The 16,819-nt window shown below is 46.4% G+C and overlaps 1 protein-coding gene across 5 annotated transcripts in view; it reads right to left on the bottom strand.

The window, feature by feature from the left end:
* Positions 1-16,819, bottom strand: part of TCEA3 (transcription elongation factor A3) — a 38,190-nt gene that overhangs the window by 13,179 nt on the left and 8,192 nt on the right. For all 5 annotated transcript variants that reach the window (XM_079777809.1, XM_079777812.1, XM_079777813.1 and 2 more), the window contains 3 exons: positions 10,722-10,787; positions 1,499-1,665; positions 1,272-1,327 (listed from right to left, as the gene is read on the bottom strand). In XM_079777809.1, the coding sequence (XP_079633935.1) occupies positions 1,272-1,327; positions 1,499-1,665; positions 10,722-10,787 (289 nt within the window). The remainder of the gene's footprint in view (positions 1-1,271; positions 1,328-1,498; positions 1,666-10,721; positions 10,788-16,819) is intronic.

The following is a 16,819-nucleotide window of genomic DNA, read 5'->3' as shown; positions in this document are numbered from 1 at the left end:
GGAAAGGCCAGCGGAACGAGGTACTAGATCACCCACCTTTGTTTCAAACTGGGAAGGGATCTGCATGGAGGGACGACTGTTCCAGAGAAAACAAAGAGGAAGCCCATGCTCCGTGTTCTGAGTGAGTCAGAAATTATGAGCATGTACTTGGGGAGATGCTGGGTAGCTCAAGGGTGGCTAATGACCAAATGATGGTGGAGAGAAACTCCCAGAAGAGGTATGGGAGGATATTAGTGTGGGCCTCAGGCAGGAAGGAGGTGGAAGCAGGCAAGTGTGTTGTCTGCAGATTGGCCCCCACCCCTCCCTAACCCCACCTGGCTCCCCAGGTAAAGCCCAGGAGGCCTCAAAAGGGTCACTCATACACAGCGTGACACACTCAGAGGCCCTCTCTCCTGGGGGTTCTGTCCGCTTCCCCCACACCTCTTTGACATGCAGAGCTTTGTCTCCAGTAAAAGAAATCCCAGCATTCACTCAGTGGGGCACAGCGCTGAGGGATTTTTTCCCTCCAAGAGAGAAATCTTTTGGTGCCATGGGCCCATATCACACAGGCAGGTGGTCACCTCCTTATGGAAAGACCTCAGGAATCCAAAGACCAAGGTTCTCAGTCCAGCTCTGACATCAATAGTTCCTGAGCCTCAGTTTCCTCATCTGAGAAATGGGAACAACAGCCCCTGCTTCACAGAGATTGTTGTGAAAATTAATAGAGGGAGGAAGTGTCAGTTGCCCATCACAGTGCTTGGAACGTATTGGGGAGTAAAAAACGGGAGCTGTTATCTTCAGCAGTTGGAAGGGGGGGGGGGGAAGGCTGAGTATGAGAAATGCGGTCCTTCTCTGTCTACTCACCTACTTGACATCACAAACTAGGCATGTTATGACACAGTCTGTCTGGCACAGACACTGAGCCTTCAGGTTCTGGAATCACACTTTCTGGGTTCCAATCTCAACTATGTCACTACTATTTGCTGTGTGAGCTTTGGCAAGTGACTTAATCTCTCTGAGCCTCAGTTTCCTCACCTGTGAAACGATTAATGAGGGAACCTACCTCGTAGATTGTTCTCAACACGGAATGAAGTACTGCTCATACACAGCTTAGCAGGAGGCCGGCAGGTGCAAGACTTACTAAATGTTAGCTAGGATCTAGACGTCCAGGTCAGGGGCAGAGCAGCGGGCTGTCGGAGAGCCCTTTCCCTCCCTGCTCACTGTCCTGGGTCCCCTCTACTTGCTGCTGGGCAGTCCAGGCACCCACAGCCTTGGCAAAGCTCAAGGATATGATCTTCAATTTCTGATGCCATCTTGTCACAGTTGACTCCATAGTCCTTGTAATCATCTAAAAGAGATTGGAGAACACAGGCATCAGCCAGACATGACCTTGGCAGTGAGGCCTGCTTGGACCGTGGACTACAGCATCCTGAACCACTCCCATGGCACCGAGAAAGGCCACATCTCATCGGCCCTCGGGAAGCCCTTCCCTCCCCATCCCTGGCCCAGGCCCTCTCACCATCCGCCTTCAAGGCCGCTGAGAGCATCTCCACACACTTGTCCCGGACAGAGTCCCCTGTGAGATAGCAGGGTGCCAGGAGGCAGATGGAGGGGGCAAAGGTGGGGCTCGAGGGGCTGCTGGGTGTTTTGGGGGAGGTCTCCGCTTTCGATTTGCTGCTGTTTGATCTGAGGATGACAATCAGTAATCGACATTCTGATACTAAGCAAATAAAGCATTTATTGAGCAATGATCCCTTTAATATCATAACAAGCCTATGAGGTAGATACTATTTTAGGTACTTGATATAGATCATTTCATTTAATTCTCATAACCCCACGGGGTTGATACTATTCTTTTTTTTTTAATACTCAACTGACCTCAAACAAACCATGACTAGCTACAGTACTAATACAAAGTTAACATGCAAACTGTTTTCTGTGGGGTTTTTTAAAATATGTTTTTATTGATTTCAGAGAGAGGAAGGGAGAGGGAGAGAGATAAAACATCAATGAGAGAGAATTATTGATCGGCTGCCTCCTGTAAGCCCCCACCTGGGGATCAAGCTTGAAACCTGGGATCAAACCAGTGACCTCTTGGTTCATGGGTCAACGTTCAACCACTGAGCCACACTGGCTGGCTAAAGATGCATTTTAAATAATGATACTCAGGTCACACATCTGGAAACCAGTAGAACCAGAATGAAAACCCAGGTAGTTGAACTCTGGTACCCAGGCTCTTAACCTACCACTGTGCTCTACTGGTTACAGAACGGTGTAACAATGCCAAAAACTATATCCATTAGGAACTGCAAGAGCCTCTCTTTCTCTCTCTCTCTCCTCATTGAACCATTTATTCACTCATTCAATAAACATTTCAATAAATATTAATTAGGCACCTATTCTTAGGTAATGTGCTGAGAAGAAGGGATAAAGCAGACAAGGCAGAAAAGCCCCCTCCCTCAAGGAGCTTATAGTCTACCATAAGAGTGCTGGCTCTTACCATGTACCAGGAACCGTGCCAGGCACTGTAGGAGCACTTTCTTCTTTTTCTTTTTAAAAAAATATATTTTATTGATTTTTTACAGAGAGGAAGGGAGACAGATAGAGAGTTAGAAACATCAATGAGAGAGAAACATCGATCAGCTGCCTCCTACACACCCCCTATTGGGGATGTGCCCCACAACCAAGGTATATATGCCCTTGACCGGAATCGAACCTGGGACCTTTCAGTCCACAGGCCGACGCTCTATCCACTGAGCCAAACCAGTCAGGGCAGCACTTTCTAATTTAATCCTCACAGCAGTCCTAGGAGGTAAATACTGTTACCATCCCTATTTGCAGCCGAGGAAACAAACTTAGAGGTATATCACTTGAGATTTGAACTCAGGCCTGTCTGATTCCAACCCTAACACTCTTTTTTTTAAAAGCATGTTTTTATTGCTTTTGGAGAGAAAAAGAGGAAGGGTGAGGGAGAGAGAGAGAAACACCAATCGGATGCCTCCTGCATGCCCCCTACTGGGGATCAAGCCTGAATGTGCCCTGGTTGAGAACTGCACAGCCGACCTCTGGGTGCATGGGTCAATGCCCAACCAACGAAGCCACACCGGCCAGGGCCCAACTCCAACACTCTTAACTCCTTTTCTTTTTTTAAAAAAAATACATTTTATTGATTTTTTACAGAGAGGAAGGGAGAGGGATAGAGAGTTAGAAACATCAATGAGAGAGAAACATCAATCAGCTGCCTCCTGCACACACCCCACTGGGGATGTGCCCGCAACCAAGGTACATGCCCTTGACCGGAATCGAACCTGGGACCCCTCAGTCCGAAGGCAGACGCTCTATCCACTGAGCCAAACCGGTTTTGGCTTAACTCCTATGATACACTGCCTAAGAATGATCCCATTTTGGTTTTGGCTTAAAAAAACCCCACATAAATAAATAAATAAATAAATAAATAAATAAATAAATAAATAAAATACTGAACTGGGTGGCTTAAACAACAAAAATTTATTTCTCACAGTTCCAGGGACTGGGAAGTCCAAGATCAAGGTGCTGGTCAGTTTGGTTTCATGTGAGGGCTCTCCTTCCTGGCTTGCAGATGGCCACCTTCTTGTTGTATCCTTACATGGCAGGGAGAGAGAGCGAGTAAGCTCTCAGATCTCCTCTTATAAGGACACTCCTATTGGATCTGCTCCACCCATATGACCTCTTTTAACCTTAATCACCTCCATAAAGGCCCTACTTCCAAATTCAGTCACATTGAGCTTCAACATATGAATTTCAGGAGGGAAGGGTAGATAACATTCAGACCAGAACACCATATTAGTAACAGTTATCTCTCTGAGATGGGATTATAGGAGATTTTAATTTTCTTCTTTTGCTTATACATGTTTTCTAAATCTATGAAAAATATATCTAATTTTGTAATGAGAAACACTTTTTTAAAAAACATTTGACAATTATGAGTGGTAACTGTGCTGATGGCTCAGACAGGCTTCCTGTCTTCCTGTCATTAAGGAGCTGCCAGCAGCCCAAGTCGGTTTGGCTCAGCAGATAGAGCATCTGCCTGTGAACTGAAGGGTCCCAGGTTCGATTCCAGTCAAGGGCACATGCCTGGGTTGTGGGCTCCATCCCCAGTTGGGGCCATGCAGGAGGCAGCCAATCAATGATTCTCTCTCATCATTGATGTTTCTATCTCTCTTCCTCTCTGAAATCAATAAAAATGTATTAAAAAATATATATAGTAACCTCAATGAATAAGAGTAACCAGAAAACCTGAAATACACAATGACAACCTGTTTTATATATTTGGTAAACCTTAACCCATTTGAAATTATGAAAATCTCTTCTTTCTCATGCTAAAAAAATATTAAATTGTCTAATTTTGTTACATATATTTTACCACAATATTTAAAAAATATTTTATAGGTGTTTATTGATTTTTTTAGAAAGAGAGGAAGGGAGAAATATAGAGCGATAGAGAGATAGAAACATCGATGAGAGAGAAACATCGATCAGCTGCCTCCCACATGCCCCCTATTGGGGATTGAGCCCACAACCCAGGCATGAGCCCTGACTGGGAATCGAACTGGCGACCTCCTGGTTCATGGGACAATGCTCGACCGACGGAGCTGCACCTGCCGGGCTAATGGCTTCCAATTATTTTCAGCATAAAGTCACACTCCTCATCGTGGCTTCCCAGTGCCCCCACATCTGGCCCCTGCCTGCCCTCTAACATGATCTCATGCTGAGCTCCCCTCACCGTTCACTGTACCCTCTACTGCCCTCCAGCTTTCTGTTCCCTAAACACACCTGTCCTCTCACCACAGTGCCTTTGCACAGATGGCCCCTCCTCCCAGGAGGCCCCTCCTCCAGCTTTTCCTATGATTGGTTCTTCCCCACCAGTCAGGCCTCTGCTCAAATATCACATTCTCAGGGAGGCCTTCCTTCCCTGACCACCCCAGCCAAGCAGACTGTCTCTGCCCTATAACGCTCTAGCACATGACCCAATTTCTGCATTCATGGCACGTATCCAAGTCTATAATTAGCTTGTTTATGTGTTTATAAACATTGCCTGCTTTCATCTTCAGAGTACAGGTTCCATCGTATAGGAACCCCATTGGCTGGTTCACCAGTCTTCCAGCACCTTTAACAGTGGTCCAGGGAGGTACTTGGTGAACTTTGTGGATGAATGAATACAGAATGAGTCGAGGGAGCTGGCCACAGAGAGGTGAAAGGTGCATTCCACAGGTTTACACAGAGATGAGCTGAGTGGGGGACAGGTCCTCTTTGGAAGGCCAGTGACTTAAGAGAAGGCCCTCTCTCTGAGCCAGTGCCTGTTAACAACTATGACCCACGTGTAACCCATCTCCTACAACTGTGATGGTGTTCCAGATTCTTCCTGGTGTTGCCCCTCATTGACCCGTGTGCCGGATCATTACATCCTCAATGTCTAGGACTCAGCAATGGGGAACCACCAGGGGGAGCGTGGGGACGCTGCTCAGAAGAAGGCATGACGGCAAGCAACAACAATAACATTGCCATTTAGGGAATGCCTACACCGAGATGGTGTATTTATTAAGGACCCAGGCTCCAAAGCCAAACTCCCAGGTTCAAGGCCTGACAACACCACTTTGTAGCTATGTGACATTGGGTGAGTACCTTCTCCTCTAGGCGCCTCAGTTTTCTCACATGTAAAATGGGGATAACAATAGTACCCATCGTATAGAGTGGTTAAGAGGATTAAAGCACCTATGAGAATTCTAGTAACAAAGTATTAGGCAGTTTACATAGGTAACCACATTAAGTGTGAGTGTTAGTACTAAACATTATGTAGTTATTGAGCACTTAACATGGATTAGGAACAGTGCTGAGCATTTCATTACCTCATTTGATTTTCACATAACCTTAAAAGGGGGTCATAGTTATCCCCATTTGACAGGTGAATAGACTGAGGCTCAGAGATGAACTGACTTGTCCAAGGTCATCCAACTAGCAAATGGCAGAGTCACACTGCAAATCTAGGTCTGCCTGCCTTCCAAATGCTTTTCAATACATCTCACCGTGTCAATAAAAGGCAGAGTTTTCCAGAATCCCTTTACCTGGGCAAGGCCAGGCTGCTTGTTGACATTTTTCCTCACCTTCCTGGCAGGGGACTCCCAGTCCCCGTGCCTCCTCTTGGCAAGGCGCTGACTGGTTGGCTGGAATTTGTTGCTAGGTGGCATTTCAGGCAGCCATGCTCATTTTGCTTTCAATGCACAGAACTGGGAACTGAGTCCAATTGCAGAGAGGGTGGAGGTAGGGGGTTGGATTAATCAGAGCATCCTTCTGCTTCCCGGGTGTGTCAGTGTCGGCACCAGCCTGTGGTCTGATACCAACCATTAAGTGCTAAAACATCCACCCACCCCAGGTCAGAGCAGAGGCACCAGACCTGTGTCGCTGCTCTTGCATGCCACCTCGAGGGTGTTTCAGGTACTGCACCGCCAAGCACCTGGAACTGCTTAGGTGAAAACCAGCTGGGCCCGGCCCTTGCAGCCTTCTTCCCTGACACAGGGGTGCCCTTGGTGGTCTGCTCCCTGGTACTCCAGCTGCCGCTCCCAGAGCATCATGCTCACTCATACTGCCACACCTTTGCATGTGCCATTCCCTCCCTCTGGGATGCCCTCTCTTAGCTTGTCTACCAGGCAAACTCCTACTCATTCATCTATCCATTTTCAGCCCAAATACTCTCTCTTCCATGAAGTCTTCTTGGACTTCTTTTAAAAAACATCTCCTATTTTAATATGTGTTTAAAAATTAATTTTAGAGAGAGAGGAAATGAGAGGGAGAGGGAGAGAGAGAGGGGAGAGAGAAACTAAACCTGAAACCTGGGCATGTGCCCTGACTAGGAATTGAACCAGTGACCCTTCGGTGCACAGGCTGACTCTCAACCAACTGAGCCACACCAGCCAGGGCTCCTTTGACTTCTCAAATCATAACGGAACACTCTTCCCATGTTCCCATTGTGTGTTACATCTTCAAAAAACAAGAATTTTGGCGTCTGCCTCTACACTAGTAGAGATCATGAGTTTAAATTTTTGTCTGGCCTTAGAGGTTACAAACTGGAAGGCTACAAATACATTGTGTTTTCCCTATTGTGTCTTAGAAAAAGGTGAACATGCTGCCAATGTTTAAAACGGGGAGCCTCATATGACAATCTAGATGTCCAGTTTCCCTTAAAAAGGCTGCAGGACATGGCACAGTGGGTCTGCATGTCCACAGAGCAACAACCAGCTGGAGTAGTGGGTGCCCCCTACAGATGGGCAGGCCCTCTCCATTTTGCCATAGTCCCCAGGAGTCCCCAGGGTGTGTACATGCCCTTGACCCCTGAAGGATGTTGCTTGTAGAGGAGGTGCTCAGCAAATGTGTACACCGGATGGATGCTTGTATGTATGCATGCGTGGAGGACAAAGAGAGAGAGGCAGAGAGCGCAGGAAACAGTCTGGGTAGAGGATAAAGCGAATTTACAAGACTTGCTCCTGGCCCTTTGGGTTGCCTGCCCCCAATACTGAACCAGCAGGAAATGACACCATGGCTGGAAGGACAAACACCTTCTGTTTGACTGACCTTCAGGAAAAGCGTTCATGATGGGAGGGAGCCAGGAGACTTCAGGGCCACAGGCAAGGTCAGGAGAGGAGTCTGAGGTATAAGTCCCTCCACAAATGTTGACTGTTATATTATAGCCTCACACCCAGAACTGGATGAGTGGTCAGTGTTTCCTTCTGGGACAGGACAACCCTTCACTATGCAGGATGCCCTTCACGTTCCAGGATGTTTAGCATCACTGACCCCTGCCTACTAAATGCTGGGGTGTTCCTTCCCCATTCCCATTATGGACAGAATATGCGTGTCCCCCTCAGTCCATATATTGAAGTCCTAACCACCAATGTGGTTGTATTTGGAGGCGAGACCTTTGAGAGATAAGCAGGTTTAGATGAGGGTGGGGCCCCATGATGGGATTATAGTCCTTCTAAGAAGAGGGAGAGAGACAAGAGTGCACCCCTCTCCCCCAATCACGTGCAGACAGAGCAAGAAGCAAGAAGGTGGCTATCTGCAAGCCAGGAAGAAGGCCTGCACCAGGGACTGAATCAGCCGCCACCTTGACCTTGGACTTCCCTGCCTCCAGCACTGTGAGAAATAAATGTCTTTTGTGTAAGCCATGCAGTCCATGGTATTTTTGATAGCAGCCCGAGCTGACTAAGATCCCTCCCAAGTCATAGTGACCACCGAAAATGCTGCCATGAATTTCTAAACGAACCTCCGTGGAGGACCACTGGTTTAAGGTCAGGAAGGCACTGGGGCCTCCTGGGCCTCCCTCATGGCAGGAATTGCTAATGGGCCACAGAACTCTCTTCTCTGAGGCAGGATGCAGCCTCAGACTCCCTCTCCCAGCAGCACTGAGAGCCTTCACTCACCAGCTGGAGCTGGCAGTTGGAATCGGGCAAGACAGCAGCCCGTCTACCTCTCAGGCCTGTTTCATCCTCATAAAGCCTTCAACAGCCCCTTGTGGTGGTGCTTCTTTTCTCTCCTAATGTACAGTGGCAGTCTTACTGTACATTAGGCCTGAAACAGCTGTGTGTCTCCCACTCATAATCACCTAGAAGCCAACCTCACTGTCCCACCTGGTTGTCCCAGCATCCAATCTGGCCCCTGGCCCCTCATCGTTTGCTTAAATCCACCTCCAAGTCACTTCCCTTGGCCCTGCTTCTCCTGCTCTGACCTGTGACCTCCTCCTGGACTACAAGTCACTCCTTTACCCACAGTCTCTCAGTAGTGATCTCATCCAGCTCCAAATGCTAGCCACACACTCACTCTGAAATTTACATTTCCGGCCCAGACTTTCTTCCCGAATTCCAGCCTGGTATACCCTAACCGCTCATGCACCTTCTCCATCCGGATGACTGGTATACCCCTCAAACCCAGCATACCCAAACCTGAACTCTGGATCTCCCGCCACAGCCTGGTTTACTCAGTCCTCCCCTAGCAACTAGTGACAACTCCATCCTTGCAGATAGATGCTCAGGTGAAAAGTCTTGGAGTCATCCTGACTTTTTTCTCTTGTGCCCACATCCAATCTGTCAGGAACCCAACCAGCTCTGCCTTCAAAATGTATCTGGAGTGGAGTCCACCCCTTCTCCCCACCTGCTGCCACCCTCAGCCACCGTCATGTCATATCGTGCCTGAATAATCAAAATAATTTCCTGGTCTCTCTACTTCTGCCTTGACAATCCATTCTCGGCACAGCAGCCGGAGGGATCCTGATACGTTTGATCATATAATTTACAAGCTTAATACCCTCCAGTGGCTCCTGTTTCACTCCTCCTCCAACTCTCCTCTCATTTACTGGCTTCAGCCCCACTGGCCACCACACAGCTCCTTAGGTTTGGAATGACCCCAACATCTGTGTGGCTAATTCCCTCATCTGGTTAAGGTTGTGCTCAAAGGTCATGTCCTCATTGAGGGCTCTTCTGACCACCCACGACCGTTTTTCCCCAACCCCCCTCACCCTGCTCTGTTTTCCATAGCACATGCCATCTTCTAAACTGTTGTATAACTTACTTGTTATATGTATCTCTGTCTCCCCTCTTAGAATACAGGCCTTGAGGCTGCAGTAATTTTTGTTTCTTTTGTTCAGTGCTTTATCCTTGGCACCTGGAACAGTTCCTGGCACATAGTAGGCCCTCAACAAATATTTGATGAATGAATGACTTGATGATATATGCTACTCTGGGGGAGATATCCTATCCAGTTCAGCCTCAAACCAGAGTTCCCGCCCCAGGTATAGGCTCTCAAGGCCTGTGTCCTCACTGGGTTCAGTGTCACCTTGAGAACGCTCCCCAGGGATGGGGCAACAGTGAGTGGTCAGCCACCATGAAGAGCCACACCTCTCATTCAGGGGCCCCTTAGTCTTTAAAAAAATTTTATTTATTTAAAAATGTTCAATTATAGCTTACATTTTAAAAAAACCCACTGTTCTCTTTATTGCAAGCAGTCTTATAATCATCATTAGTTAGTACATGCTTTTTTGTTTTTTTAATCCTCACCCGAGGATATTTTTCCATTGATTTTTAGGGAGAGTGGAAGAGAGAGGGAAAGACAGAGAGCAACATTGATGTGAGAGAAACACATCGATTGGTTGCCTCCTGCACGCCCTCAACAGGGCCCGGGCCAGGGAGGAGCCTGCAACCAAGGTACGTGCCCTTGACAGGAATCAAATCTGGGACCCTTTGGTCTGCAGGCCGATGCTCTATCCACTGAGCATCTATTCACCTAGCTCTATTCACCAGCTAGGGCCAATTATAGCTTACCTTCAATGCTATTTTGTATTAGTTTCAGGTGAACAGCACATGATTAGACAATCATATACTTGACAAAGTGTTCCCCCTGATATTTCCAGTAGCTCTACTGGCACCATACACCGTTATTACAATATTACTGACTATATTTCCTATGCTGTGCTTTATAGTCCCATGACTATTTAGTGACTACCAATCGGTACTTCGCAATCCCTTCATCTTTTTCATCCAGTTCCCCAACCTCCCTCCCCTCCCCCTTAGTCTTACTGTGTGGATCCTAGATTTCAGAGGCAACATTACAGCTAAGGTTTTCTCCTTCCCCAGCCTCAGGCTTCCTACATTAAAGCAGAGAGAGGGACAGAAGCTGAATGGGATCTCTGGGGTGGAGAAGTCCATGGCTTCCCTTACCTTTCCATCGATGGTCTTTTTGGAGAGGAGGTGGCCGAAGAAGACTTGGAATCCACAGAGTCTCTCCTGAAAGAAGAGACATCAGAGATGAGACTCTCTGCCAGGCCAGCATCAGTACTGATCTAGAGAGATCAGAGCTGGGGAGAAAGCATCCCGGAGCCATGCCTGCTGGGCTGAGGATGGTAGAGCCGAGTTGGACCACCGCTACCAGGGAGAGGAAGCTCCAGGTGATGGGGCTGCTCACCCTCCCCTCCCCTCCATCAATGAGGCCAGACATGTTACATGTGTTCTGTCATCTGTTACTAATTATGAATGACTAATTCTCATCAGGCCCCTCTCTTCCTTGCTGTCAGGCAGGCCTTGGCCAGCTGGAATCCATGGAGATTGGAATTCCTGGGATTGCTTATTCTCAGGAGGAGGGAGAGAGCATCTCCAGCCTCCCCTGCAGGCACCTTAGAGGGAGGGGAGGAGAGGAAGCACAAGGGCCTTGGAGATTGAAGAGCTGCGTTAAAATGACAAGTGAGAGAGCAGGACACAGAATCAAATGTATGCTGTGCCTAAAGTCTTGCCAGAAAATGCCTACGGGGAAAAAAGACTGAAAGACAATACATCCAAATGCTAACTATAACCATATTAGGACGATGGGATTAGAGGTGAAATTTCCCCCAACTTTCCAAAAATGCATGTAGCTACATTCGTTTTGATATAGAATGCATTTTCCCCTTGTATTGGTTTTGTAAAATTAATCTGTTTGCAAATTGCAACACCCACTCCCTATCTCACTTACTTCGCTCTCCTTTTAATTCCAGCAAAGGTGTCACCTCCTAACAGACTCTAATTTTCTTACTTATTGTATGGAGTGTCCACCCCCCCCCCCGCCCCCCCCCCCCACACACACACATCTAACTTCCACAAGAGCAGAGTTTGGTGGCTTTTGTTCACTGTGGTGGACACTGTCCTTGCTGAGCCCATATCCCCTCGGGCACTCATCCTCCCAGTGTCCGGGGACACAAGGACTTTCCCCTGCAAGCTCCCCTGTGTTCAGTCTGCCCGCGGGCGTTCTCTGCTCCAGTTAGAACCAGCAGGCCAGTAGGCTGCGAGTGCTGGGTGGATATACACCCCACCTGCCTCGGCCCTCAAGTGGGTCAACCCGAGGTGTGTTGTCCACTGTCACACAGAGCGGCCAAACAGGATTTAAGTCCTGGTCACCCGAGGCAGTAACCGGCTTACTAACACATTCCTTGCTGGCTTCCTCCCATTCCCTGTCTCACTTCCTCACTCCATCTGCATTTCCTGAAATAATTTCCCAAGTAAACCCGCTGCACCGGAATCCAAGTCTTAGGGTCTGCTTCTGGGGAACGCAGTCTAATGTGTTCACTGACTTACCCAAGCACATACACTAGTGCAGGCGTCCTCAAACTACGGCCCGCGGGCCACATGCGGGTGTTTTTGCCGTTTTGTTTTTTTACTTCAAAATAAGATATGGGCAGTGTGCATAGGAATTTGTTCATAGTTTTTTTTTAAACTATAGTCCGGCCCTCCAACGGTCTGAGGGACAGTGAACTGGCCCCCTGTTTAAAAAGTTTGAGGACCCCTGCTGACTAGTGCCTGGCTAAGAGTAGGCGCTCTACAAATATTTGTGGCTGAAAGTTGTGAAGTTAAACAGTATAGAAATAAATATAAAAACTAAAAAAGTGGAAAAACAAACCTCCCCAGAGGTAACAACTATTAATTTTAATGTCTTTCCTTCCAGGTCTTTTTCTACATGCATACAAACATACATAATATGTGTCATTCTAAAAGGGAGTCGAGCCTGGCCTGTGTGGCTCAGGGGTTGAGAGTCAACCTATGAACCAGGAGGTCACGGTTCAATTCCCGTCAGGGAACATACCCGGGTTGCGAGTTTGATCCCCAGTAGGGGGCATGCAGGAGGCAGCTGGTCAATGATTCTTATCATTGACTAGAGGCCCTGTGCATGGATTCGTGCACCAGTGGGGTCCCTCAGCCTGGCCTGCGCCCTCTCGCAATCCAGGACCCCTCGGGGGATGTCCAATAGCAGGTTTTGGCCTGATGCCCACAGGCCCGATCCAGACAGGAGGGAACCCGATCCTGTGCATTGAGCATCTGTCCCCTGGTGGTCAGTGTGCATCATAGCCACCGGTCGACTGGTCGTTCAGTTGCTTAGGTTTTTATATATATAGATGTTTCTTATCTCTCTCTCCCTCTCCCTTCCTCTCTGAAATCAATAAAAATGTATTTAAATAAAAAAATAAAAAGGGAGTTGATGACATGAGTTGCATTCCCAGCTCTAACCCTCAGGGCAGGTCGTTTTCTCCAAGCATCATGTTCCCTCACCTGTCAAATGAGAAGAAAAGAACCTATGTCTTGGGGCTGTCTGGGAGGAAGACATTAGATCATGCAGTTCCCAGCACAAATAAGTCCTTATGCTCCATAACTGCAGACATCTGATTTCTCATTTTCCAAATTATACAATACTAGAGGCTGGGTGCATGAAAATTTGTGCACTCAGGGGGGTCCCTCAGCCCGGCCTGCTCTCTCTCGCAGTCCGGGACCCCTTGGGGGATGTCCACCTGCCAGCTTAGGCCCGCTCCCTGGGAGATAAGGCCTAAGCTGGCAGTCAGACATTTCTTTGGCAGCCCGGGAGCCCTCGGGGGATGTCCGACTGATGGGGAGTTGGCCTAAGCTGTAGTCGGACATCCTTAGCGCTGCCTTGGAGGCAGGAGAGGCTCCCGCCACTGCTGCTGTAAGTGATCATTATGAAAACTATTCGGGAATGTGAAGAAAATGCCTAGAATACAATAGGAAGATAAATTAACAAGGACATAGTAGTTTGTACACTCCACCTACAGGAATGGAAAAATGGCATATGTGAGTAGTTCAGGATTGGGAGAAAAGAGAAAAAAATAAAAACGGTTTTATTTGTCAGAGGTGGCACGCTGTGGACAAATATTTTTAATTCTTATTTTAAATTTCACTGATGTGGTTATAGTGTTTAAATAATAAATAACGAGTTATCATTACGGAGACTAAAAAGAAAGGAAGCTTGATTCACCCAGCAAGGCGGGAGACAACCACCCCAATCCCTGCTCAGCCACAGTGATACTTCCTATGACAGCGCCACGCCGGTGAAAAGCGAGCGTTAACAATCCCACCGCCCACGAATGTGCAAGACGTTAAATGTACGATGCTCATTACAAAACAGTATGTAGAGTGTGCTTCCAATTTTATTAAGAAAATATAAATGTGCCGAAACCGGTTTGGCTCAGTGGATAGAGCGTCGGTCTGCGGACTGGAAGGTCCCAGGTTCGATTCCGGTCGAGGGCATGTACATTGGTTGCGGGCACATCCCCGGTAGGGGGCGTGCAGGAGGCAGCTGGTCGATGTTTCTCTCTCATCGATGTTTCTACCTCTCTATCCCTCTCCCTTCCTCTCTGTGAAAAATCAATAAAATATATTTTAAAAAAAGAAAATATAAATGTACATGCATATGTTCTTAAAAGATGAGATACACAGTGGTTATTTCTATTATTCTGTTCTTGTGTTTGCTTTTCTAAAGTTTTTACACTAAACATGATTTACTATTTAAATAAACGTGGAAAGGTTACAAAATAGAATATAGAGTATAATTCCATTTTATTAATTTAAGGATGGTGATGATTCATAGGTAAAAGTCTAGAAGGATATATATGTGTTTATGCACATGATTATACACTGAGTGGCCAGATTATGATGATCTCTGAACGCATAATAATCTGTCCATTCAGTGTGTGTGTGTGTGTGTGTGTGTGTGTGTGTGTGTGTGTGTGTATATTAGAGGCCCGGTGCATGAATTTGTGCATGGGTGGGGTCCAGCCAGCCTGGCCAGGGGGAGGGGACATGGGCAGTTGGCTGGCCTGACTGCTGGTCAAACTCCTGGTCGAGAAGACAATTTGCATATTAGCCTTTTATTATATAGGATATACACTGAGTGGCCAGATTATTATGCGTTCAGAGATCATAATAATCTGGTCACTCAGTGTATGTACATACTAGAGGTCCGGTGCACAAAATTCGTGCTCTGGGGGGTGGTTGTCCCTCAGTCCAGCCTGTGCTCTCTTGCAGTCCGGGACCCCTTGCTCCTTACTGCCCACCTGCTCGCTGCTCCTTAGTGCTGTGAGCCCAGCTTCTGGCTGAGCAGTGCTCCCCCTGTGGGAGCAAACTGATCACCAGGGGACAGCTCCTGCGTTGAGTGTCTGCCCCCTGGTGGTCAGTGTGCATAATAGTGACCGGCCGTTCTGCCATAACAGTTGCTTAGGCTTTTATTATATAGATATGTGTACTTGTCTCTAAAAAATGAATGGTTTTTAATTTTCCTATTTATATATTTTAAACTTTCTACAATGAGCAAGTGACTACCTGTATACAATAAATGCAGCCCTGGCTGGCCCATGTGGCTCAGTTGATTAAATGTCATCCTGTGCACCAAAAGGTTGCCAGTTGATTCCTAGTCAGGGCACATGCTTGGTTTGCAGACTTGACCCCCAGTGAGGGGTGTGCAAGAGGCAGCCAATTGATGTTTTGCTCTCACATCAATGTTCCTCTCTCTCTCTTTCTCTCTCTCTCTCCTCCCCTTCTCCTTCCCTTCCACTCAGTCTGAAAAGCAGTGGAAAAAATATCTATCCTAGGGTGAGGATTAAAATATATATATTTTATTTTACATACATACAGGGTCATTGTGGAAAAAAAGCCAACAATATAAACTTACAATTTTTATTGTATAATATAGAATATGTAGCTCTTAATTATAATCACATATATATATTTAAAATAGTTTCATTATTTTTTTCTTATTTTAAAATTAATACATTATTTATTGGGAAAAATTAGACCGAAATTTGCCAAAATAAGAAAACAAAACCTTCTCAATCTTTATCTATTAGAAATAATCACCATTACCACCCTGGCACATATCCTTCTCATCTTTTCTCCTGTGCATGTACATAAAATTCACTTTCTTAATTTTTATAAAAATGGGATCATGCTCTATATACTATACAGTGCACAGCTCCTCTTAGTACTCCGTGGACATTTCCCCACGTCAGTCAATATTCTACCCTGCAGTGCTTTGCCATGGGAGCCCTACGGGCACGCTGAACACGATAAAGGGTTCTTCAGTGTATGGGACGACCTTGTGCATTGCAGGAATAGTAGCATATAGCATCCCCTCAGCCTCAGTTATTTTTACAACCAAAAATGGGAGTAATGTGGCGGAGGCTAGCTCCTTCCTGGTCACGAAGCATTCCTCTTACAGCATCATTTCCTAAAGTGTTTTGCATGGAAGGCTTGTAGTAGAGGATTATAATAAACATTCCTTTAAAAAGGGTTCAGAGGGCCCTGGCTAGTGTGGCTCAGTTGGTGAGAGCATGTGTCCCAGGGCACATACCTAGGTTGTGGGTTTGATCCCCGGTTGGGACATGTGCAGGAAGCAACCAATTTCTCTCTCTCTTTAAAATTATAAGAGCATGTCCTCAGGTGAGGATTAAAAATATTAAATGTCTGAAAAGTCTTTGCCTTCATTCAATAAATAAATAAATAAATAAATAAATGAATTTTCACAAGGGTTCAGAAGAAAGATGTTTCAGAAATGCCAGCTAAAAAATGTTATACACAGACTGAATGGCGTGGCTTAGTGGTTGAGTGTCGACCTATGAACCTGGAGGTCACAAATCAATTCCTGGTCAGGGTACATGCCCAGATTGTGGGCTCAATCCCCAGTGTGGGACGTGCAGGAGGCAGCCAATCAATGATTCTCATCATTGATGTTTCTATGTCTCTCTTCCTCCCTCTTCCTCTCTGAAATCAATAAAAATATATTTAAAAATATTTTTTAAATGTTATGCACAGAATACATCATTTTTATGTTTAATCTGATTAATTTCTTAATATGATTCCCTTACAGTGGATATATTGGGAGAAAAGGTATGTACATTAAAGATGTTGAGAAATCATGGATAGTTTTGTCCGGATTGTGTAGTATTATCTAGTGCCATCAGATACTACTCAGTATTAGCTAGTACCACCCCTTATCTATTATGAAC

The sequence above is a fragment of the Cnephaeus nilssonii genome, assembly GCF_951640355.1.
Source record: "Cnephaeus nilssonii genome assembly, chromosome: 7".
In the NCBI taxonomy this organism is placed as follows: domain Eukaryota; kingdom Metazoa; phylum Chordata; class Mammalia; order Chiroptera; family Vespertilionidae; genus Cnephaeus; species Cnephaeus nilssonii.
The sequence above is the reverse complement of the archived record's forward strand: the minus strand, read 5'-3'. Positions and strand labels throughout refer to the sequence as shown.